This window comes from Ixodes scapularis, unplaced genomic scaffold (genome assembly GCF_016920785.2).
Source record: "Ixodes scapularis isolate PalLabHiFi unplaced genomic scaffold, ASM1692078v2 PGA_scaffold6__148_contigs__length_123643588, whole genome shotgun sequence".
NCBI lineage: Eukaryota > Metazoa > Arthropoda > Arachnida > Ixodida > Ixodidae > Ixodes > Ixodes scapularis.
The window spans coordinates 52,859,070-52,882,619 of record NW_024609881.1 but is presented as its reverse complement, the minus strand read 5'-3'; the positions used below and the strand labels follow the sequence as shown (position 1 = coordinate 52,882,619).

At 43.9% G+C, this 23,550-nt stretch overlaps 1 protein-coding gene across 1 annotated transcript in view; it reads right to left on the bottom strand.

The window, feature by feature from the left end:
- LOC8024008 (alpha-L-fucosidase-like) overlaps positions 1–23,550 on the bottom strand; it is a gene marked incomplete at its 5' end in the record, with an annotated part of 68,505 nt that overhangs the window by 5,235 nt on the left and 39,720 nt on the right. The window contains one exon of the mRNA XM_040502406.1: positions 23,328–23,425. Coding sequence (XP_040358340.1) covers positions 23,328–23,425 — 98 coding nt within the window. The remainder of the gene's footprint in view (positions 1–23,327; positions 23,426–23,550) is intronic.

Sequence of the window (23,550 nt, the reverse complement as noted above, 5' to 3'; positions counted from 1 at the left end):
CGAGCATTGTAGCACCGAAGCAGGAAGCAACTAAGAAAAAAATGGAATAAATCAGTCGTATTGCAGGAGCAGACAAACTGAAAAGACATCTTTGTTTCATCGTAGAAAGTAAAAAAAAAAGAATAAAAGTATAATTATATCCTGGTCGTACGTCCTTCAATTTCAAGCGAGTTTAATTATCCTGAGTTTTACAAAACCAATCTGCCCGATTCTGAGAAGCCCCTTTTTAAAACACCATTGGCTTACAAAATGTACTTATGGAGCGGCATTCCACTTTGTTTTTTTGGCAGCTTCCGTAGTATCATTTTCAATCTTACGACATCATTATCAGGTCGATACTACGTCCCGCCGTGTCCAGTGTGTGTTCTTTCAGTCTAGAGGCTCTGAACGATGTCCCCGATGCTCTTGTTGGTTGCGCGAGCAATTCTTCGCTTCACCGCGTGGCTATCTTGTATAGCGCAATACAATACATTCCCCTTCTTTATTAGAAACTTTTAACCCGTTGCAATTACGTTAGTTAAAAAAAGAAAACACACTAAGGCGCCGGTGCCTAATAAAGCTATTTGTGTTGAAAGTCGAAAGAGGTGCTCTTCTGTCCGTCCCTATGTTTATTCTTTCTGTTTTTATTTAACTTCACCAACGCGCTCACGTCGAACTAAACACTAAGGCACTTGATGAAATTACAGTCATAGTGTAGTCGCGTAGGAGGACTTGTTTTCCGCTGGGATCTTCGTGAAGGAGAGTTCAAACGCCTGCTTAAAGGCACCAAAGCGTCCTGATTGCCCGATGACGCCACCGACGGTAAGTCTATATGAGCTTCCTCGTCCGAGGGGTCACCTTGCGGTGTGCGCAGCACCAAAGGCTCGCCTGTCGGTAGTAGATGTAGGCTGTTACTTTGAATAACCCTACCATCCTCGGTTAAAACTTGGTACCACCTTGGGTGTGCCTTGGCGATGATTTTCGCCTTCTTTGTCCACAGCCTCGTTTTGACCCTGAAAACCTGGCAATCTTCGAATGGCGGAAGTGTACTTCTGGAATGCTCGGTCTGGACGTGCTTTTGCACCTTCAAACCCGGCTGGTCGCTGAAGTCCAGAAGGCTTGACCTCAGCCGCCCTCCTTGCAGCAGCTCCCCTGGCAAACGTCCGCCTTCTAGTGGGGTTGATCTATAGCTAAGCAAACTCAGCCAAAAGTTTCACAGGTCTTCTTGTCTTCTTGAAGATCCGCTTCACCAGGTGCACGCCTTTCTTTGATAAACTGTTTGATCGAGGGAACTCCGGGCTTGACGTTATGTGTCTCAAGATCAAAATTGCGAGCAAACAAGGTGAACTCTCGACATGAGAACTGGGGTTCACTGTCAGTGCATACTTCGACTAAGATGCCGTATCCCGCAAATATGGCCCCCACCTTCTCGATGACTGTGCTTGACGACGTGTCGATTAGTTACTCTACTTTTGGAAAGTTGGAAAGAGTGTCAGATGCCGTTAAGTATGGTTTTCCTTCGCACTGGAACAGATCAACACCAACCCTACCGCGGAAATTCCGGCGTTTGGCTCAAGATGAGTGGTCCCCTTGGCTGAATGTACGCGTAGCGTCTGCATACCCCACACTGTTTGATCAGAGATGTAACATATACGTTAATACTTGGCCAAAACACGAATCTACGTGGCTCTCGCTTTGCACCCATGTGGCCTTGCTGAATTCTCGTCAACATCTCGGGTTGCATGACCTCAAGTACGAAACGTTCGTGCCTTTCAAAAACATAACCTTCACCACTGATTGCTCGCCCTCAAAAGGCTTTAGTTATTTTTCTACTCCCATGCCGTTGCAGACACTTTGTATTACGTCGCTTGAGTACGGGTCCTTAGCGGTTTCATGTGCAATGCTTTTCACACTGGTAGCGCTGAAAAAAGACTATTACTATACTCACGGAGTACACTTCGACCTCGTCCGCCCTTGCTTGCTGTATCATCCCCGTGCTTGTCATGCGTGGCCTTTGAGGGCATGTCGGTCAAAAGGAGCTGTTTCCCTGAAAAATATTCCCTACCGAAGTCATTATGGTAACCGCAGAAAAAAGCTTTGCAATCTGGGCGGCATCTCTCCAATCGCCTTCTGAGCGATTGCAATCAATGGCCGATGATCTGTTTCCAAATTATCTTGCAAAATAAACGAAGCAGTGAAACTCTTGACACCCAAAGCTCACAGCTAGATCCTCCTTTTTGATTTTCGAGTACCGGTGCTCGGCTGACGTTAGCGTCCGCAATGCGTGCGTCACGGGACGCCAGTTATCGCCATGGCGCTGGGAAAGCGATGATTCCGGACCACTCATTGCTGCATCCGCCGTTACCTTTGTTTCTTTACGCAGATCAAACATTTCAAGAAGTGGTTCTTTGCTTAGGCATTTGTATATTCCTTGTCACTCTATTGTGTGGTTAGGCGTCCATTTAAAGACAGCGTCGTGCTTAATCAAGCTTCGCAACAGGGGCGATTTATCGGCCATCAAGATAAGGTACTTGGGAAAATAATAACTACACCCAGCAGCCTCTGCACGCATGGTTTGTCGGATGGAATCGGCATCCGTTTCGTAGACTCAATATGTTCGCGGTGTACCTTTATTTCTTCCTGAGGTATTGTACCGCCCAAAAATTAAATTTTCGAGAATCCGATTTTGCACCTCTTTGGATAAAAGGTAGTCCTGCTTGGCATGGCGACTTCAAGCACACCTTTTACTCGTTGGTCATGCTGAATCCTGGACGTTCCCCGAACCCGATATCATCAACGTACACGTGACCATCGGGAAGAAAGTAAAAACATCTTGTTCAAAATGTTTTAAATACTTCTGATGCGGACGAGGTTCCAAAAGGCAGCCTTAGAAATCTGTACCATACAAAAAGGAATACCGAGCGTACAAATTCTCGATGTTTCTTCGTCAAGAGGGATTAGGTGGAAGTCAGCCTTGGCGTACAGCCAGGTGAACACTTTCGCGCCTGATAAATCGGTATCTATATCTTCGGCGTCTCGGCGTTTCATAGTACTCCCCTTAATGGACGTGTTCATCCTTCTTGGATCCATGGAAACTCTAAGATGTCCGCTTTCTTCTTTGACGATCACGAGCGAACTTACCCAGTCCGTTGGCGTATTGAGTTTTGTTATTATGGCAGCCTGCTTCACTCTCTTCAGCTCGTCGCGCAGCTGTTCTCGTATTGCCAGAGCCACGTGTTGAGCTGCGTGGAAAACTGGGGTTGCGACGACGCGTAGCACCTTCTTGTATCGGCGTTGCACGCACCCTGTGCCTTCCAACAGGTCGCTAAATTCCTCCAGCAGTTGCTCAGAGCTGTTTGTTGTTACGGGTCCACATTGTGGACGACCATTCTAAGACTTTCACTTGCCTGCAGACCAAATAGCGCCTGACGTCCTTTCTTTTTGACGAAGAAACCGAGGCTGCAGCATCATTGTAGGTTGTTAACACCCACGTGTTTGATCACACCTTCGCTGTAGAACCGCAAGATGGAATTGCTCCAGCGAAGAGGAGCCCTAGCCTGAATTTTCCTGTAGACCAAGTAGAAAAGGGGGTTCGCTTAGGATCCCGTGACAAATGTTAGCACCGCTTCTTCGCTGGCAACGACTGCCTTCACAGTTCAGTCTCGCTGGCTCCTGAGGTTGGCAACTCGTACGTCAAGAATCTTGAAGTCGTCGTCTTTGTCTTTCAATTCAACGGCTTCAGCCGCTTTTTTTATCTCTTTTTTTTTTTTTTTTTTTTACAGCAGGCTCCGAAATGGTTTTTCGCTTGACATGCCTTGCAGCTCTTCCCGTAGGCGGGAGAGCTGCGTGGCTTGTGCTTCCGGCCGCATCTGGAACACTTGAATTTCTTTTGTAGATCTTTCATTGTCGTCTTTAACTTTACGGGATCTACCTGTTCCTCTTTACGCCCCCAGGCATCATTTTGAAGGGCTGTTACTTCGGACGTTTTGCCCATTTGTTCTGCCTTAGCCAGCGTAAGTTGGTTGTCTCGCAGGAGTTTCACCCTTAGGTGGTCGTCGTTGATTCCGATGAAACTTGGTCGCGGATCATCAACTCCGTCAGTCCTCCAAAGTTACATGAACGTGCTCGTATCTTCACGGATCGAAGGAACTGCTCGAAGGCCTCTCCAGCTGCCTGGATCCTTTTCCGGAACCTGTACCCCTCGTACATTTCGTTAGTTTGAGCGTCCCACTATTTGTCCAACTCGTTTACGACGGTCTCATAGTTGTCAGCGCTTCCCCTTTTGGCGAAAGTGAAATTATTGAAGACCTCGAGGGCGTCTTCTCCCACCAAGTTTAACAGTAGCGCAGTCTTCACATCGTCCCTTAACGGCTTGCTGTGCGGCTCCGTCACGGTGAAGTATAGCTCCAGCTTTTGCTTGAACAATTTCCAAATCTGGCCTACGCCAAATGTCGTGCGAAGTGGGTCTAGGGGTTTGAGTAGGTCCATTTCTTGAGGCTGATGTTTCCTAAGCGATTACTTGTGGCGATGTGTATAGTGGGCTGCATGGTCTGGCCACTTCTGATACCAAGTATCATTTTTAATCTTTCGACATTATTGTCAGGTCGATACTACGTCCAACTGTGTCCAGTGTGTGTCCTTTCAGTCCAAAGGCTCCGAATGATGTCCCCGACGCTCGTGTTGGTACCGCGAGCACTTCTTCGCTTCACCCTGTGGCTATATTGTATAGAGCGATACGATACAGTCATGTCTCGTTACTATGGACACCGTTAGTACGAATACCCCGCTATATGGGCACCACTTTCGGGGACAAACTGTGGAAATACATACGTATTTGTCTCGTTATCACGCAGAACTCATAATATAGACGCGGGAACGGAAGTGTCCATATTAACGAGACATCACTGTAACAGATAGTATGGAAGGTGTTGGCAAGTTATTCGAGCATTGTAGCAACGAAGCAGGAAGCAACTATGAACAGGAATGGAATAAATCAATCGTACTGCAGGTGCAGACGAATTGAAAAGACATCTGCATTTCATCACAAAAAGTAAAAAAATAAAAATAAAGCATAATTATATCCTGGTCGTACGTCTCTAAATTTAAAAAGAGTTTCAATATCCTGAGTTTAAGCAAAACAATCTGCACAATTCTGAGAGGCCTTTTTTAGCACACCACTAGCTTCCGAAATGTAGTTATGGAAGCGGTATTCCCCTTTTGTTTTCTCAGCTTCCGTAACATGAATAAAAATTTGCTTGGAGCGGCACCTCACGCGTTTAGAGGAGATTCCTACACTTGACAATTGAAGGAAGTGATTGCATCGCTAAATGAGTAGAACCCTGCTAATGATTAAGGGTACCCCTTTGATACTGGGGCATATCACTTATTACATCTTGTATTAAGAATAGGTAAGAGCAAAAGGAAGACAGAGCCTTTTGTCTTTTAACAAGGATCTGGTCAGAGTAGGTTCGATTTACAATGGGTACTAAAAATCGATGCAAAATAGAAATATACCGCAACATTTGAGTTGAGGATAACACATCTCCTCCTCCGAAGTTTACAAGGGGTAGTTTATGTATAATGTAATTATATTTTATATATTATGCCAAAGAAGACCAGTATTCCCGCTTACATCTCTACCATTTAAGATGCCCCCCCCCCCCCCCCCCCGAAGTTCAGATTATATTAAATCAAGGCTCTAATATTATAGGCTACAAAAACGGCTAATAACAAATATTACGAAAACCCACCCTTGTGTTTTAATTGTTACTCTGCTCTTAAGCAACGTCCGAGCGAGAGTGAATTAAAAGTTCGCGGCTATTCCGGTCGACACCTTCACAAGAACTACCTTGCCTGCCGTATTTATTTCAGTATTGACTCGCGCTTTGGCCCCATTTCTTGGCGCAGCGTTTGAAAATTACAGACTAACCTACAATCAAGACTAAAGAAGGTAGACCTGTAAGAGTACTGAGTATAATATCCTAGCATACCGTGCTAACCCAAGCGCACACCCTTGTTAGCCGCTACTCCTAGCACTACGGTGCAAAGCGATGAAACTCGAGGCGCGCGTGCTGGCAAGAGGTGGCACGGAGGCATGGGGCATGAAGTCCCTCGATACTTCTTTTTAAAAGTAACGGCCACCAATAGAAATGACAAAGCACAGTTCGCTGAAACAAAATGGCGTCATTCAGTTGCGTCTTCTGCGAGGCGCCGCCTTTCGCTTCCTAAAACCTGCACCTTCACGCTGTCGGCACTTCAAATTATGTTTTTACTTGTAGGAAGCTCTTATATGGGGAGTTCAATGGGGCAGACGCGACGATAAAGTGCTCTAACCAGAAGCACGAGACCCTGGCTGTCACTTATCCTAGTAGTAGCCATCGTACTATTACGCAAATGTTTTCTCGCGACTTTTGGTTTCTGACATCGCCTGGAAATTCGGACGTTGCCGGCGATCAACCCGCCAGAGCATCAGCCTTCCAGCGTGTTTGACCTTATATTGCGCTCCACGCAATATAAGGTCAATAAACGTGTTTTCAATCAATCAATCGACAAGAAATATATATACTTTGTTTCCCCTTGATTCGAAGCATAGCCGATGCTACGAGCCGATAGGGCCAACCTAGCAACGTCAAAGTTAGATGTCATGACATTCGTTCTTCTCCAAATAAGTGATCTTTCATCGACTAAACCGATCAAACACAGCGAAGTTCCTGTTACTTGTGCTTTTAGTATGTGTATTCGTGATAGTATATTTTCGGGCCTTGGGTTGTGCTCTGACCTAGAAATACATATTTGTACCGTTTTTGTTTTCTTTTACTTCTCCGAATATTAGAGGCAACAAATAAGAATATATTTTTATTTGTTACTTTGCTGCATTCTTTTTTGTAATGCTGCATTCGGGATGGCGCAATTTTCAAAGCTTATATGGCGCAGATGTGGCACAACTCTTAGAAGAAGAAATGGAACGCTTTGTCGCATATGTAGCAGGCTTTTCTTCATAATGGAATTCGGCGCAAATGAAGCATCTATCCCATCATTGAAAATGTCTCATAACAGTTCGCAGAAAAATCTAAATTTTATACCGAAAAAAGATTGTATGATTTTACTCTCCTCATGCACGTCTAAAGTTAAAGCGACTTTCAATATCCCAATTTTGAGAAAACCACACAATCCTGAGAATCACTTTTTGAGCGCACCATTGATTTAGGGAATGGCTTTTATAACCTGCCATGTTTAATATTTAATTAAATCCCTGTAACTTAACGCTCCATTAGTTATATAAACGACTTCTAAAACGTTGAAGTTTGAAGCCCAGAACCTCGCCGTAATATGGCGCATTTGAAAGAAGCCATTAGCGCCTGATTTTACCTTTGCAAATCGCTACTTCCCCCCCTCCCTTCCCCCCCTTCCCCGAGAACCGAAGTAAAGGCAACTGCAACGCCGCCATTTCTCTCGTAGCGGCCACTGGCGCCATCTCGCAGTAGCTGTAGGAATCAACTTTCATGTTTTGACTCGTGGCTAGAGGGCGCGGTGGTTGTCATATTTTGTCTGCTCTCGGAAAGCGGGAGCGGCTTCAAGAGTTAGGTTCCAAACTAAGTGTTTTAGTAACTCGTTAAGCCGGTCTCAGTTCGCCGTGGCGCGCGGTTCATAACAGACGATTTTTTTTCTTCCCGTCTGTTAGCAGACGACGTGCGGTGTTTTCTTGGTTTGTTTCTGTCTCTGCATGGCGTTCTTTTGCAGACGAATTGCGTTATTTGGTCGCGTTAGCAGTCGATCCATCTACAAACGCTGTCTTCGCTCACTCCACGAGACAAATTAGACATATTAAACATCGCTCCGCTCTCACGGTGACCGAAATCGGACACCTGCGAACGCGCAAAGGAAGGTTGTGCCCATGATCCCGCGAAAAAACTGCAGTGCTCTCCACATCGGAACAAACCGAGCGCAGCGCAGACCTGGGGACCTCGGATAAATAGCCTCCCAAAAATAAGCCCTCGGATTTGCGGTGCATACAATTATGATGCCTCCCGCGTGCGAAGCAAGGCGTCTAACGACTTCAGTTTGTATGTTTTGACGGATCGGTATAACTGGTTTTAGTTACGACGACTCCCGGCTTCCGGAGTATTTCTTCCTTAATTATGCAGGTTTAAAAGACGCTCTAAACGCGATTGCGAGCGCTGCTTTTATTAGAAAGACACGATAATTTATACGACTGAAAATGAATGAGCAAAGTACTCATAACGCTACCAATAAAGAATGCTTTTACCGCCGACAGCAGGCGCTTCCAGTGCATTTCTTCTCGCTACTATAATATGTTTTTGTAAACACAATGCAACGTGAATTCTTGATTTTGTATGCCACACTTATTCAGGATTGTTTGAATCACAAGTAGCACTTGTATCTGTCTACTTTGAAGGCAGTCAAGTATGGATATAGCTAACCTACTGAGGGTCGGGCTCAACCAGGACTGACATTTTTTCAAGTTCTAATAAGATTTCTAAAAGCGCGAGAACATTGAGACTTTAGTGCGCATGCAGCAAAGTTAAACACAACGTGACGCTATACTGGAGAAAAAAAAAGTGCAATACCCAGTGAGTAGATACATTGTTTCCTTATTTTACATTATTAAAATAACTGAAGCAATAAAACTGCCCGTGTTTGTTTTTATACTACATTGATATTGTGAATGCCTCAATGAAAATAAAATAAGCTGTTTAATAAATTATCAGATCTCTTTCCCCCAAATTCAAACTTCTTGGGCTCCATGAGCGGAACTTCTTCAAGGTTTGGTAATAGTTCGAAGATTCACCAATCGATCTCTATTATATCAGGCTGGATCGCAGATCGGCAGCCCGACGGTGGCACCATCGGCCGCCATTTTTTAACACCAGGGAATACATGCAAGTCTATGAAAGGAATGAATAAAAATGCAATTTTTCAAATTGTGTGAAGTGTCGTGTAAACAAACTTTTATGAGGTTTCGAAGAAATAGTGGTACAGAATTTGCAGTCGTTAGTAACTGTTGGGGAGGTTATTAAATTACACAAATGACTTGTCAATATCTGCCGTCTGCAGTCGTGGACGGAACTCGTCTGCTCGGCTGTTACGAATCGTTGACGTCATGCTTTAAAACCTCTGTTCTTGCTTAAAGTAACAGGCAGCACGAACGCAGTTTTTTTTTTATGAGTTTGTTTGAAAGAAGTTTTTTAGCGAACAGTATATTTGTCATTATGCATTGTCTGCTTCAATTTGAAAACAAAAGTTATGACTCAAACACAATATGAACCTTTCGTAAAAAACAATCTAAATTAAGATTGGCATTGAAGCATATACCTTTCTTGCGGCTTGTATGACAGCGTTGCTCCCACCGGCTGTTCGCGAGACGCGCGGAAGAAGTCAACAGAGGATAGTAAAGTATTTTCCCCTAAACCTTTAGCGTGGAAAGTCTTGACATCACAAAACAAATATTTCCCGCCATTCGTAGAAAAGTTTGTTGAAGTTTGGTCGTTCAAAATATATTAAAAGTGAGCTCACTTTTTAATATTTTTTCCCATAGTGTTCAATGCATTTGGTAGTACCAAGCAATGGCCGCCGGTGGTGTCACTCGACCCTACCAAGACAAGCGTATAGGTTCGCTATTCACAGTAATACAATAGACATCAATGGCATCGCCGACACAGTAGAACCTTGGGATTAGATATGAAACCTCTTATTCGCGGTATCCCTTTTCCGAGGTACTGGCGAATCGAACGAATTATAGATGGCGCGCTGGTCAGGTGAAATGGCGAACGAAAAGATGTCGTTTTCATCGTCTAGCACGCGAAAAAAACCATAATTTTTTTTTTGTTGTTGTTGTAGCGTAAGATAAGTGTTACATGTAACATAACATAGTTTTTTGAACGGCAGCTAGGTACAAAACAGTAACCTACACGAAATTCCTATGGATGTGCATTTGTAAAAATTAAGCTTGCGCTGAACTAAACCGCAACATTGTTTGCACTATACTGTCGATTTGCCTGGTATGTTAGCACGATATATTTTGTTCAAATGGTAGGTGATCTACAAAACTTAGTTATCTGTGTAAACGTCTATCAGCCAGGCAGGAGAATATATTTTTGCGTCCATCTATACGCAATCACAATTAAATTTTATAATGTGCGCTATGGCATTCGAATCCGCTTATGTTTCAAATGCACTGAATGCGGATATTCTTTGATAACGTCAGCTCTACTGGACTCGTTGTGTTCAGCGAGTGTCGTATTGCCATCTCAAAACAAACGGTGCATGCGTGAGTTTATTGCACGAGTTTTTGGCGCCGGGAGAGGGCAAGTAAATAAGTGATAAGATCGCCATTTCGTTCGCAATAGTCTCAGTTGAGGTGTCCGCGTTCTGCCAGTTACGACAGCGCCGGGAGTCATGTGATTGCGCTTCTTACTAGCAGCTGTTTCACCTCTTTGGTTGCCCGTTCCCTCGTCGCTCTAAGACTAGTCGCGCAAGTGTGGGGCAGAAGCATAGGCTGGAGCGATCAGCGGCTGCTGGACGGCGTAAAGCGTAAACACGCTCCTGAGAGACAACATCGTCGATGTGTAGGCGCCAATGGGGAAAATTAATAAGTTGGTTGTTTGATAGGATGAACACATTCGACGTCGAGATTGTACGGTACGTGAACGTCAAGCGTTGTGTAGAAGAGACCGTTATCGAGCGAAGAATAGACACGCTGGTGCGGCCAATCAATTTGCGCAGCGCGACCGCGAGAACCCGTTCGTTTCATCTCAGTGGCACCGCAAGCTCGCGACCTCGATCTGCTTTTCGCAGCCATAGGAGACTACTATCAAAGATATATCTTTTCTGCGTCTACTGCTCTTGCTTAAACAACTGTGGTTGAGAAGTGTCTCACCATGTACACTGCTAAAGTGAGAGGGCTGAATTCCACGCACAACAGAAACAGAGTCGCACTCCTTTGCTTTCATGTCCCTGAACGCTTTGACGTCAGCTTTCGGGCGGTGGATTAGTTTCACGTAGGGCAGCTTAGTGTTCAGTGGGGCAACCATCTCTGAAATAGACTTTGATCACCGACGTGGTGGGCCGTAGGAGTTTGTGCAGCGTTGCTTGGTGCTCGACACCACCACCGATTCCATCGTAGGCACGCTTGCCATGTCCACTTAGAGAAACAATACACTTCGCTGAAGTGTACTCGTTGCTCTGCAGCTCGTGTGGTTGGTATTCGTTCTTAAAGTGGCTTGCTGCAACATCACTGACGTAGGTCACATGAGCATACCCAAATTAGATTTCACGATTCTCCAAACCGTGGTTATATAAATTAAGTTTCGAACATTCTCATTCAATCAAAATTCTTTTTTTTTTTATTTCTTTCTTTTTTTTTTCTTTTTTGTTTTTGCGCTGTGCGACTTTTTACGGCGGCGGATCTACTCGCGTTTAAAGGCGGCGCACGTTCAGGTTCTGCCGCACCCCACCTACTATCTTATGTTACCGCCAAGGTTGTAGGCTTATCTGTTTGAAAAGTCGCTCCGGATCCTTCCCTTACGTCCCGTAGATGGAGACAGTGCACACCGGCTGTTGAAACAGGCCCCGCGAAGCATGTTACAGGGTGGCGCCTCTCGATCGATCCGACCCATGGGCATTCTTGTGTCGGTTATGAAAAATGTACTAGGAAATTTCCCTTAAAAACCGCCGTCCACCTATGTGCTGTCAGTTTGTCCTTTCCTGACCACCCCGTAGCATTTTTACGCTTTTTAATAATATTGAAATTGTGAAGAGGGGTATCTGCTCGCCCATATTATGGCAACCGCGTTAGCGTCAATTTGGTCATATTTATCGCTAACTTCAGAGCCACACAAATATGGCATTATGGTTTTGCAGATCGTGTTAGTACATATTATAAATGTCAATTTTGGAGAGTGCAAAAATAAAATAAAAAATGCTTATTTTAAAGTGATTTTCAAACTAATGCAAATCGAGTTAAATGTCCCTGTGTGAGCAATTCTTGTAAATTTTTCCCGCTAACCAGGACACATCCGAATATTAACTATACACATGGCAGCACACTGGCAAAGTTTGAAGACCTTAACTTTTAGATATACGGAGAAAAAAAAAATCTTTAATCCAGAGCGTTATTGCGCGATGTGCCGTGTTTTCGATCTTGTTTCTCAAAATAGTGACCAAAATACTCGGTGATTAATAGTTTTTGTCAATCCTCTCTTTGCTAATTTGTCAGTAGATATTTCTGAAGGAGGTTATATTGGGCAGGAGGTGGCGTCTTTATCCCCAATGCATAGAGCGAAGTGTAACGGAAGTAGGCGTGGCCACGAGCCGCAACGAACATTTCTTGACCAATGGGAAGCCTAGTGAGTGGGCGCCGCCATTAATTTCGGTGCAAACAACCGCGTTACCATGACATTTCCGTGGCAACACGACTGTGTGCACCGAAAGAATGGTGGCACCCACCGTTATTTGAAACAGCGCTTAACGGGAGACTTTTAAACCGGTATGGTCGGAATTGGATGAGATTATTATAAACGAACGCCTGGTTGCCCAGCAGAAAGTAAGTGACTAGAATTGAGACGCTCAAGACGACGCACCATGAAGGACTTGGCGGTGCGCAACGCATTTTTTAATAAACAGCAGCAGGAGATCGCACGAGCGCGCATGCAAGCCAGGAGCGCACAGAACAACGGGCTCGCGTTTCCAGTTCCGACTTCGCCCGCACATAATGTGTAACTAAGTATAAACACTCACGCTGCAAAGCATCTGCATCGTGGACGCCCACGGCGGACGCCGACCGCATCGAAAGCTAGCCTCGTGAAGCACACGCCGGAGCAGATTAGAAAGCAGACGAACCGCCGGTGCGCTACCCCACGGCCTCGGAACGGGTGCACAAGGCAGTCTGGGATTAAACGCCTCTTCCGGCTTCACTCAGGCTGACGTCATGCCGGGTCCTGTCTGTTTAAATGTCCTTGATATTTCTAGACCCGTAGCCATACCATTTATTTTTTTAAGGAAGCCTCCCAAAATGCCAACATCGCGATACGGAAAACTCACACGTGGCAGAGGGGGTACTTACAAATAATTTTCGCAAAGAGATTTTTTTAATCAGATTTTTTTTTTGCATGGAGCCAGCGAAATATATTTTTTCATCAAAATTAAAAAAAATTAAAAAAAAGTCGCTAAACATTGTTGTTTGATCTTATCTAAAAACGCCCAGTAATGAAGTCTATGCGGGCTTCCCATCTAAGGCTCAGATGAAAGTGTAGTTCCAGTTATTTCTATTGTTCGAATTTTTGAAAGAGAGTGTTGTGAATACGGTAGAGAAATTTCAAGGTACTATTTTGTTACTGATTGTCATGCAAACGGGTATCTTTTTTGCGTTTAATACCATTTGCCAATCAGAGCACCAGTCACTGATCACGTGCAGTGCACTGTCTAGTAAAGGCTGGTCGTTCTGAGTTTTGACTTCGGTGTAAAATATGCAGTCGTCTGCGAACAGTATAATGTTTACATCAATTCTGTCTACTATGTCGTTAATATAATGTGAAAAGAGAAGTGTGCTCGCACGGACCCCTGTGGGACTTTAAAAGTAACTGTGGTTAATGGTGAACTTTGACCATTAACTTTGACAAACCGTTTTCTATCAGTAAGTATGCTTCAAACCAACTAGCAATTTGTCCTGGGCCAAGTAATGATTTCAGTTTTAGCAACAATTTGTGGCTTCGACGTTTTGTGGCTTGTACCTTTTTGGTTTTCTTTGCCAAAAGAACGTTTCACGCTCATTCCCTCCAAAACATTAAACACCTTCCGTGGACGACTGACGGTCCCGCGTTCTATATATTTCAAACGACCACATTTTTGGTGAGACTAAACGTTCTAAAGCTATCTTTGGTGAGAATCAAATCTCTCATGACGTAAAGAACGAATTTGTTCCCGATTGGCACCTTTTATCTAAGGGAGCAGTTTACTCCCGCGATACATTCGATGATGCACTTCATAGTATCACTAACTTATTCAATCTACACTGCGCGGTCGAAGACGTTTGTGGGCCGCCTCGGCAAAAATATAGATCAGGACCCGCGGATATCCGGATCCGATCCGCATCGGCAGCCCCTGGCATCCGCATTCGATCCGCAATCTGCCAAATCTGATTTATTGTTTTCCGCGTCCGCCAGTTTACTGCGGATATCCGGGGATGATTCGAGGATATACAGAGATCTAGTTCCGTGATTCAGACGGTTGCGATTTCGTTGGAGTCGTCAACTCTAGGAAAGCCGGGGAAACGACGCGGCGAGCGCCATCAACCGAGAAGACGTTGAAACCATTATGAGCGTTACAGTTCCATCGCAGTAAGTTAGATGGCGCCAGCTTCCCGCTTTCCCTAGGATGCGCGGATGTTCGCTACAGCGAGCTGCGCGCCTTCCCTGTTTAACCTTTCCCCTTCGCTGCTGGAAAAACGAGATGTACGGGAAATGCGATTAGAGCAGATATTACAACATCACTGTCGCGATGGAAAAGGAAAAAACGCTCCGTCCCGCTCTACGACGACAATCAAACATCGTGAAATCAATACATGCATATAAGCGGGTATTTATAGACATTAGCCTGTGCTCGTTCAGATAGTAGTCTTGTGTCAGAAACTTCCCCAGCTCTCCTCGAATTTCTATAGCGGTGAAGGTTGGAGAGCGCCCGGGAATTCGACGAAACGTGATGTCCACAGGAGACATCTTGCGTATGCGACTTTCGCAATGAAGGAATAGTTCGATATCCGGTTGCTATGGGTTTTGCGTGTTACAAAGTGAGCAATTGTTTCTACTAAAAACGAAAATATGTACCTTATTAGTTTTTTTTCTTGCAACCTTAGCATAAACAAAAACGCGAACCTCTTATTATTCTTTTAAACAGTGCGTTGTTTTCGAAGTTCTTTAATCTGTTGTTTGACTTGAACAAAAGCTTTTTGACTGGGCTAAACATGATGAGTCTAAACACTGTGACTAATCAAATACACATCCGATTTCAGTGGCAAATACAATAATTCTGAAGTATTTCAAGCGCTAACAAGAACCATGTTTACAAATAAGACTTATCACTGATAGCTTCAAACTCAGCCGTCATATATATCGGTTAATCTTTTGGGTCGCACAATTGTTGGAACAATAGGCGTTTTCGTATGCATATCTTAAAAAAAAAACAAAAAAAAAAACGGATACCAGGCAACTAGAAATGCGCATTACTTTATGTTTTAACATGCACTTAGATATGATATATTGTCGGCCTGTGCACGATAATTTATTCCGGCAAAAGCGATACTCATCCAACACCAAAGTAAATTAGGTTTTGTGGTCACCATGCATCTTAATTGCGTTCAGGTGTCTTTTTGTAGGCCTGCTACCCCTTTAGGAAATAGAATAGCTTATTGGAGCGTTCTGCGCTAAAGAAGTCTACGAGTTCATAATGTTCCAAATGAACACCACTACGTACCTGTCACGGCAGTGAAGCGGCTCGAGTAACGAAAGGAGAAGGCTGTAGTCGCGATGAGAAATCTTACGTGACGTCCGCGCCACGTGCGCCATTGTAGCGAGCTAAATTCGCGTCACGCGGAGGAACACTGGCTGGTGGCAGTTGGCGAAGTAGGAGGAGCTTTTGGAATATATTAATATATATCTATATACTTTACTTCTGTCTTACTATAGAAGAGTATATGTATTCCAAAAAACGTTACGCACTTCCGGACTATATTTAACATGGCCACACGCTGGTGTCGGCCAAGCACATAGCACGTGTGGAATTCCAAACAAAATATGGGTTCTGCTGGTGTCGTGATTGGACCTATTTGACACCAGCCAACAGCCGATAGCTTGTTAAGCATTTGATTATCACGTGTCCAAAGCGAGTTCTCACTCAAAGCTCGGGTCCAATCCCTGAGCGTCATTCAAAAATAGTCGCACTGAGTATATGCTAATACTGCTATATCCGTGCTGTAAGCCGTCATGTTTTGCGAAAAGCAAGATTTAAAGATAAAGCTTGCGTTTAATTTTTGAAATTACACAGCAACAAAGACATGTATTGGTCAGTGGCGTTGTGGTCAAGTATACTTGGGTCCTAGCAGTTCCGGTAAGCTCTTGTTAAGTGAAAAACATTCCAACTGGATTTCGGTGCGCAAACCTTTGAGGTGATTCTTTAGGTAGTTTGAATAGTTCTTTAGTTATTTTTTGTAATTACTTTTCTAATTGTCACGTCACATCTGCGCCCTGACGACTTCTGCGGTCTTGAGCGCCACCACTAAGAAATCATTTTTACGCCGCTTTTACATCTGTAAAATTACTTCCAGTGTTAAAAGGGTCTTTTAATAGAGTGAATTGGTGTAAAATTAATGAGGCGAATCGCCAGAACCTCTTCAAAACACAGCTTTTGTATAGCGGCTATTCACCCACAAAGACGTTTACTTGAAATGGCATATAGTTATCGCTTTCCACATCAAAAACTTGTTTCAGACTCCTCTGAATATTTGTAATTCGCTTTAGACCTGATGTTAGTAAAAATTTTCGTTTGTTCAAGAAGCAGCGCAACAGCATATATTATATATATATATATATATATATATATATATATATATATATATATATATATATATATATATATATATATATATATATATATATATGTATATATATAGACAAAGCGCGAAGGAAAGAGGTGGCGCGTGCAATAAACATTCGAATGCGGTGAATGAGATTTCTTGACTTAAAACAAAAGAAGCACACAATAGGACGAAACAGACGACACAGCTTTCGACTTGCAACTACAGATTTACTATAGTTGCAAGTCGACATTAGAGTCAACTAAAACAATCCTCGGCCTGTTACAAGCGGCGGCAGCGGTGGGACGGCGGCTAAATCTACAAGCCCTGTACTGCCGGAAATCTTAACCTGTGAGGAGAACTTTGAATGCTAGGCCAAGCTCTTCGGCGCTTGCACGTCGGCGAACAGTTGGGACTACGCCCGAATGCTGTCGTGCATGCATCCAACACTGTTCGGAGGAACACGCCTTTGGTGTCCTTCAACATGTTCCCGAGCATGAGAAGGCCACTTTTCTCGCATTAGTTGAGGCACTGCTGCTTCTTTTTGCCTCAGCGGGAAAGTGCGCTGTGTCTGTTGCATAATTCCTGTCCCTGTGTCCTCAACCTGCAGAAACCCTGGTTGCATACACGTACACCATCCTGGACCTATTCGGACAGGGTTATTTAGAAGTGTCACTAGAGCAGCGTAAAACCATCACACGAGACCATTCATTATGAGACTCCAATCCAGATTACGTGCGAAGGTCCTTATGGCCGACACGATGACGTAATGGGACCACGAAACGAAGTTTCGACTGGGTAAATTGGGATTTTACTAATCGCATTTCCTCTAGTACTCCAAAAGAAAACTAGTTTCGGGGGTAGAAAGCCAAAACCCTCCTTTTCCGTACGATTTTATTTAATATAGCCGACAATTTGATTTTTTCTTGTGACAGGTCTCCACCTTTTCACTGTGATGGTTACCCAAAGCCCAAGCACGTCGGCCAAACCACGATCACGTATCGGACACGAGCACTGCGTCACTCGAACGTCTGAGCACGTCAAGAATCAATCCGCCGACAAATATTTGAATCCGCGTTTGTGGCCAATGAGTGCCGTGATAGCGCTTCTCATCACTTACGAATGACAAGTTCCATGGTGTGCTTAAAGATCACTAATTTCGCTTTTGAATTGAGAAGGAAAGCTAAGGACAAACATGTTCAAACTAATTTAATGGTGCCCTTAAAAAGGTCGTTGAAATATCTTTAAGACTAAAGTGCCTCGGGCAGCTGTCGGCGACTGCGGGAACAGCGGTACTGCGCGCCGATGTGGCTAGCACTTCAGATGTTACTGCAGTACCTGCTGATGACCCCCATTTCGGCTTTAACCAACAGCTTTGCTGACCTCAGTGCAGCAAGGAATTGCTTTATCGAGTCGTAGGTTCACTGCAATGACATGAGCCAAAACGTTCCTCGCGGGTACACTGCTAGATGGCCACAACAATGTTTCCAGCAACGTTACAACGGCCACATTCCATTAGAAGCCGAGAAGGCTGACGCTCTCATCTTGACCAAATTTTAACCCCTGGAGCCTTTTCGTCGCAGCGTCTGCTCGTTGGCGCACGCTACGCCCTCCCCACGAAGAGAAGCGGCGGAACTGGTGTAACCCTGGATACACATTGCCCCAGGTGGAAAGTGGTTCTAATGTGTTTTTTACGATGAACATGGAGTTTGCTTAAAAACAGCGTCTTTCGAATGCGGTCCTTCTGCGTTTCTCTTGGGGGCATGGCCGCTGGTGACGCTAAGAACGCTGTCCGCATGCACCTGCCCGCATGCAAGCGATGAGGAAAAAAATTCACAAACACCACTCTTCTGCGGAGCTTGTCAACCTCCAAAGGGGGGCTCACACTGAGGTCAATGAATTCTGGGAGACTAGCGACAAGATGTCCCGTATTGTCGCCATCTTCGTTAAAAAAATGAGCAATTTCTTTTTGACCTTTTAATTTGTGGTGTGTCCATCTGAATTCGCTGGTGACGGGTAACTTTATAAAGAAGTTTCTTGAATGCCGAGATTTTGCTACGCACACACCAGCAAAACAAGTGTACGTCTACGTACCGCCACTACATGCGGTGTCGGCGCATGAAGGCATGAAAAAATAATTTTCTTTTCTTGAAATTCGCAAAAGGAGCAAAATCATTGTGAGACATCCATGGAGATGGGCACGATTGATTAGTTTATTGCATACACAGTGCCTAGACACTTATGCTGCCAAAGAACGCATTCAATACGATAATGATTTATGGTGATCTCGGTGAAACTGGTTTAGAACGGCCTCGAAGCTTCGGAGATTTTGATAGACCAAAATGGATATTGATACGGCAACGGAGGCCGATTAAGCAATCACCTTGCGAGCTTTTGAACGTATTTATGTTAGTCTATGTTTGTGTCCGGTGCTACCTTCCCAGAATCCAGTAAATTTAATTCACACAGCCACTTTTTTTTTGTTGTTTTACGTTAGGTTGCCAAAATGTGCGTCCGGTTATGCCACAAGCCAACGGACATCTGTGCTTCATATTAAGTGTGGTTATACCACTTCAGGGAGAAAGCCTGGCGCGCAATATTCGAGCCGAGAATGTTTCGATGACCCATGCGTAACTTAAAACAGCTTAAGTAAACGGTCCAGTGTGAACCAACCTTCAGAACGTTGGTTTTCAGCGCGGTGGCGCCGGCCATTTTGCAAGAGCTTGAGCGAGCTCCTTGTAGTACGCTCCATTTCCGACGTTTGGGCTTCGTCCTCGGTCCAGACGCGCCGTAAGAGGCGGAGCCTCTTCCGGTCGTCTTAGACATCGGTGTTTCGACCGGTAAAAGTGGATAACCTACACCTTCAGCGGTAAGCAACTACATATGTTTTCGGTGAAAGACATAGGGAGGAAAGGAGACAAGAGCCTGGGGGAACATCAAAGCACCGAACTCTTCTCGGAACTATACCGGGTTGACCGCACATATGCAAAGGGTAGCTGCCTTTGTCTCTGCTCACTGATCCAACGCGTTCGAAGGAAAGACAACGCGCATAGGGCAGACGACGCTCTTCTTTACTCGGATTCGAAGAGGAGAGTGACAAGAGGAAGAGGCGGCTATTCTTTGGGTATTATTCCAATCAGAGCTCAGCACTCAGACGACCCCCGCACTCTGATATCCTCCTCTCTCTCAGTTTGACACCGTATTTCTTGGCATTCGCCAAGCACTTTCACTAATGCATTCCAAGACATTTTCAACCGTATGCAGAAGCAGACGAGAAATATCCTGCGCTAACAAGTCTCGAAACTTACATAACTTAGTTTTTGTTAAATTTTTTTTTTGTATCGCTGCCTTTAGTCACAATTTTCTACTCCTTAGCAATAGAGCATATCTCTAGGCAAGCGGAAGCAAAATATGCCCCGGATTTTATTTCTTTCGCAGGCTTTTTGCCGGCTTTTATCGGTTCTGACGCGCGACGTTCGGTAATTCAATGAAGACATCGCGCGAACAATGAATCAAGGGCTTCCACTCCCCTTTTTTCGTTCGTCGCTAGTCGTTGAAAGGTTGACGGAGCGAGCAAAGCTCTTACAACATCGTGGTGTCGTCGTCGTCGAAAATTTAAAACGTGCCAATGCATTTTAGACGAAGATTGTTGAAAGCGCCTGATACTTACGGATTTTTTTTCTTGCGTAAACCAAATAATACTTTTTTTTTACGAATCTGTCGTTTAGATAGTTGTTGCTAGGGTCTCTATTTCTTAATATTTGGGTCTTTAGTTTCAAAGACTTGTTTGAATTCAGCTCTGCGGTGACGTCTTTTTAAACTATCGATCGACAAATGCGTGCCTTAGTTGCCATGTGGACGAAACGTCAGTGGAGCAGCATTGAATTAGCTTTAAGCCCTTACACTCTAAAAAAAAGTCTGTGCGTCTATTTTCACGCACACCACTCGGAGAGCCAATCAGCGCAACTTACGGAGGCAGCTCAGCGAATGACGATGCCGAAACACATGTTTAGACCAAAAAACGCAGTCTGAGTTACGACATTAAGCAATGCAAAACGTCACGCTTGCATTGCTTAATGTCACAACTCAGACTGCGTTTTTTGGTCTAAACATGTGTTTCGGCATCATCATTCGCTGAACTGCCTCCGTAAGTTGCGCTGATTGGCTCTTCGAGTGGTGTGCGTGAAAGTAGACGCACAGACTTTTTTTAAAGTGTACCAAGACGCATTTCAGAAGGAGGTGCGATATGCATTGCAGACTGGCCAACTTTCGCTAAAGAGCTACAAGATCATTTTTTTTTAATATAAACATGATCTTGCATAAAAAAAAAAAAGAAACTTTCATTTCAATTTTAAGGAGTGCTTAATTTTGTATAAATAAAGATCTTCATTCGTTACGGGCCCCTGCAAATCATCATTAAGCAGAACTGAAGTGGTTTTTAAAATCGTCGTCTTATGGTCATAACTCCATCTACGAGCGCTCGGGTCCTAAAAAGAAAAACACCAAATTACATTTATGCGCAATCCATTCGCATATGAAAAAAGTGACGAAATAGTGCGACACTTAGCTTTGTCTCAGAACGACACATAGCTCTAGCGCACCCTGCTGAATATTGTTTAACAACGGTCGGTGCTTACCAGCGACTCTCGAGCGATAGGTTTCCACATAGACAAACGGCCAACCACGCTCGTCCACGCGGTAACCCATCGTCGCGAGTGGCTGACAACCGCCGCGCGTCGTTCGATCATGTTCAGCACGGTTCGGTAGCACCGCCTGTCGTTCTGCGACAAAGGTAAGTGTCGCAATCTTTGATAAACTGTTTAATACGCAAATGGCTCAGGCATAAATGCAATTTTGGATTTTTTAGGATGTTCATTTCTTGTAGATTGAGCCATGACAATAATACGATGATCTCCAACAGCATTTAGTGCCACTTTAAGGGATGAATGAATGAAAAAAAAAGAGCATCATGGCATAAAAAGCGGCCCTGGAACATCATTTTCTTTTGTCTGAACATTAACAAGACCGCAGCGTGAGTTAGAAGAGAATGTGATTTGCGACAATTTATCCTCAAGAGGATGATTTAATTAACGTACGCATGTGCCATGATAAATATACCTGCATTGTTGAGGCCTGCGAACATTAAGAATAAATTAGTTCAAACGTATTTTTATTTCTAATAGGATGACACAGTGTGTTCCCATGTGCTGATTACTGAAAACCACTTTTAGTTTATTCTCCTGTATTGATATTAAACACATTTCTTGCTCTTATCCCGAAAAAGTTTATTAGCAAACGTTATGAGATATTAATAACACTTGTGTAGGGCCTACACATATTATGGGTAAATGAAAAAAATAAACAACCACTCCTGAGCGCAGGTTCACTCAGGATTTTATGATCGCAAGAAGTGAGCAAAGATATACACTTCTCACTACACTAGAGAGAGCAGCATCATGTCACCGTTTTGAACTTCGGACCTTTCCGTAAATATATGGTGCCCCCACCGTCTGGGTGACGCGTTGTGACGTTCTAATATGCTGTAAATGAATTAATTTTCGCAAAGACTTGATTTTCGCCCATTTCGGGAATCGCCTACAATTCGCGCAAAAAGTTCCCGCGAAGGAAATATGTAAAATGTAAGCATATTTGAAACTAAATTGAGATTCTACCTCGTCGTGAAAATGAGAACCCGCGAACTATTCCTAAACTTCAGCTTTGACTTAATTCGCCAAATATTGATCCCGCAAAAAAATAAGCCGTTTACACTATGAACGGCCCGTGAGATTATTCGGCAATAGAAGAAGATTTTGCAGACCATTGATAAGGCAGAAGGAAAGAAAGACAGAGCATTTGTAGACCCCCTTCAGTGATTGGTTTATTATTTGTGAGCTCGAAGCTTCTAATAATAAGAAATAATTCATTGTACAGCTTCTGGAATATAGGAAGGGTTGGAGTCGGCACACGCGTAGATCAGAACAACGCCCCAATTCTCTTTTCTACGTGGCATTCTGGAATGATATAAAAAAAAAGCCTATTGCTTATCCACTGATTGATTCCTTTCAACGTGAAAGAAAGATGCAATTTATATCCCTTTCAACTTGAAAGAAAGATGCTATTTATATCTTGTTTCGGGTTGAAGCTAAATTAGTTGGTTCATAATCTGTGACCTTCCCAGAACATAAAATAGTAAAGACACATAAACAATCACACATTCACACGCCTGAACTAGCCATCATTTAATAACGCCACTTCTCTCTTATCTATCGGAGTGACTGTGATTTTTATCTATTTTCTTTTTCAACCTCTTCACAGATTCGCTCTTGTGGACCTTCGGAAGAATCCTACCTCCTCGTGGTGGTGTAGAATGAAGGGGGCTTCCAACAGTTCATGGCCGAGTTAATCTGATGGTATTTCCAAGATGGGGCTAGGTCGAACATTATTGTTTCACATTGGCACGCGCGGCAATGAGCTACGAGATGTCCTGTTGTGGTCACCTCGCAGCTTTAAAAAGGAGGATGAAAAAGAAAAGAGATCAAACAACAACTTCATTTTGATAGCTAAGAAAGAAGAAAGAAGTTGTGTATTGAAAATGGTTTTCAATCCAGCGGTGTGGATGTATGATTATTTATGCGTTAATACTATTTTATCCACACTTGGTAATTTCGCAGACCATTGATATCATCGACCGCCTTTCGAATTATAACTTATGCTGATACTTAGAGGTTCCACTTCTTGACCCTTCAAAGTGTGTTTCTCTCACTTGGATTGTTCCCGTCCTTGCAGTTCCTAAAGTCGCCGTGTTTGCACCACAGGCCCTTGCCCCATCGGTCGTTTGTCACCACTGTATCTTGGACGGTGCTGTGTGGACGAAGAAACGAAGGAAATTGCACTCAGAATAGGAATTCTAGAAAACCATAAATCATCCTATCTAAGGTTTGCTAAACGAGATGACGCAAGCAATAAATTCTCCGATCCGTTTACTT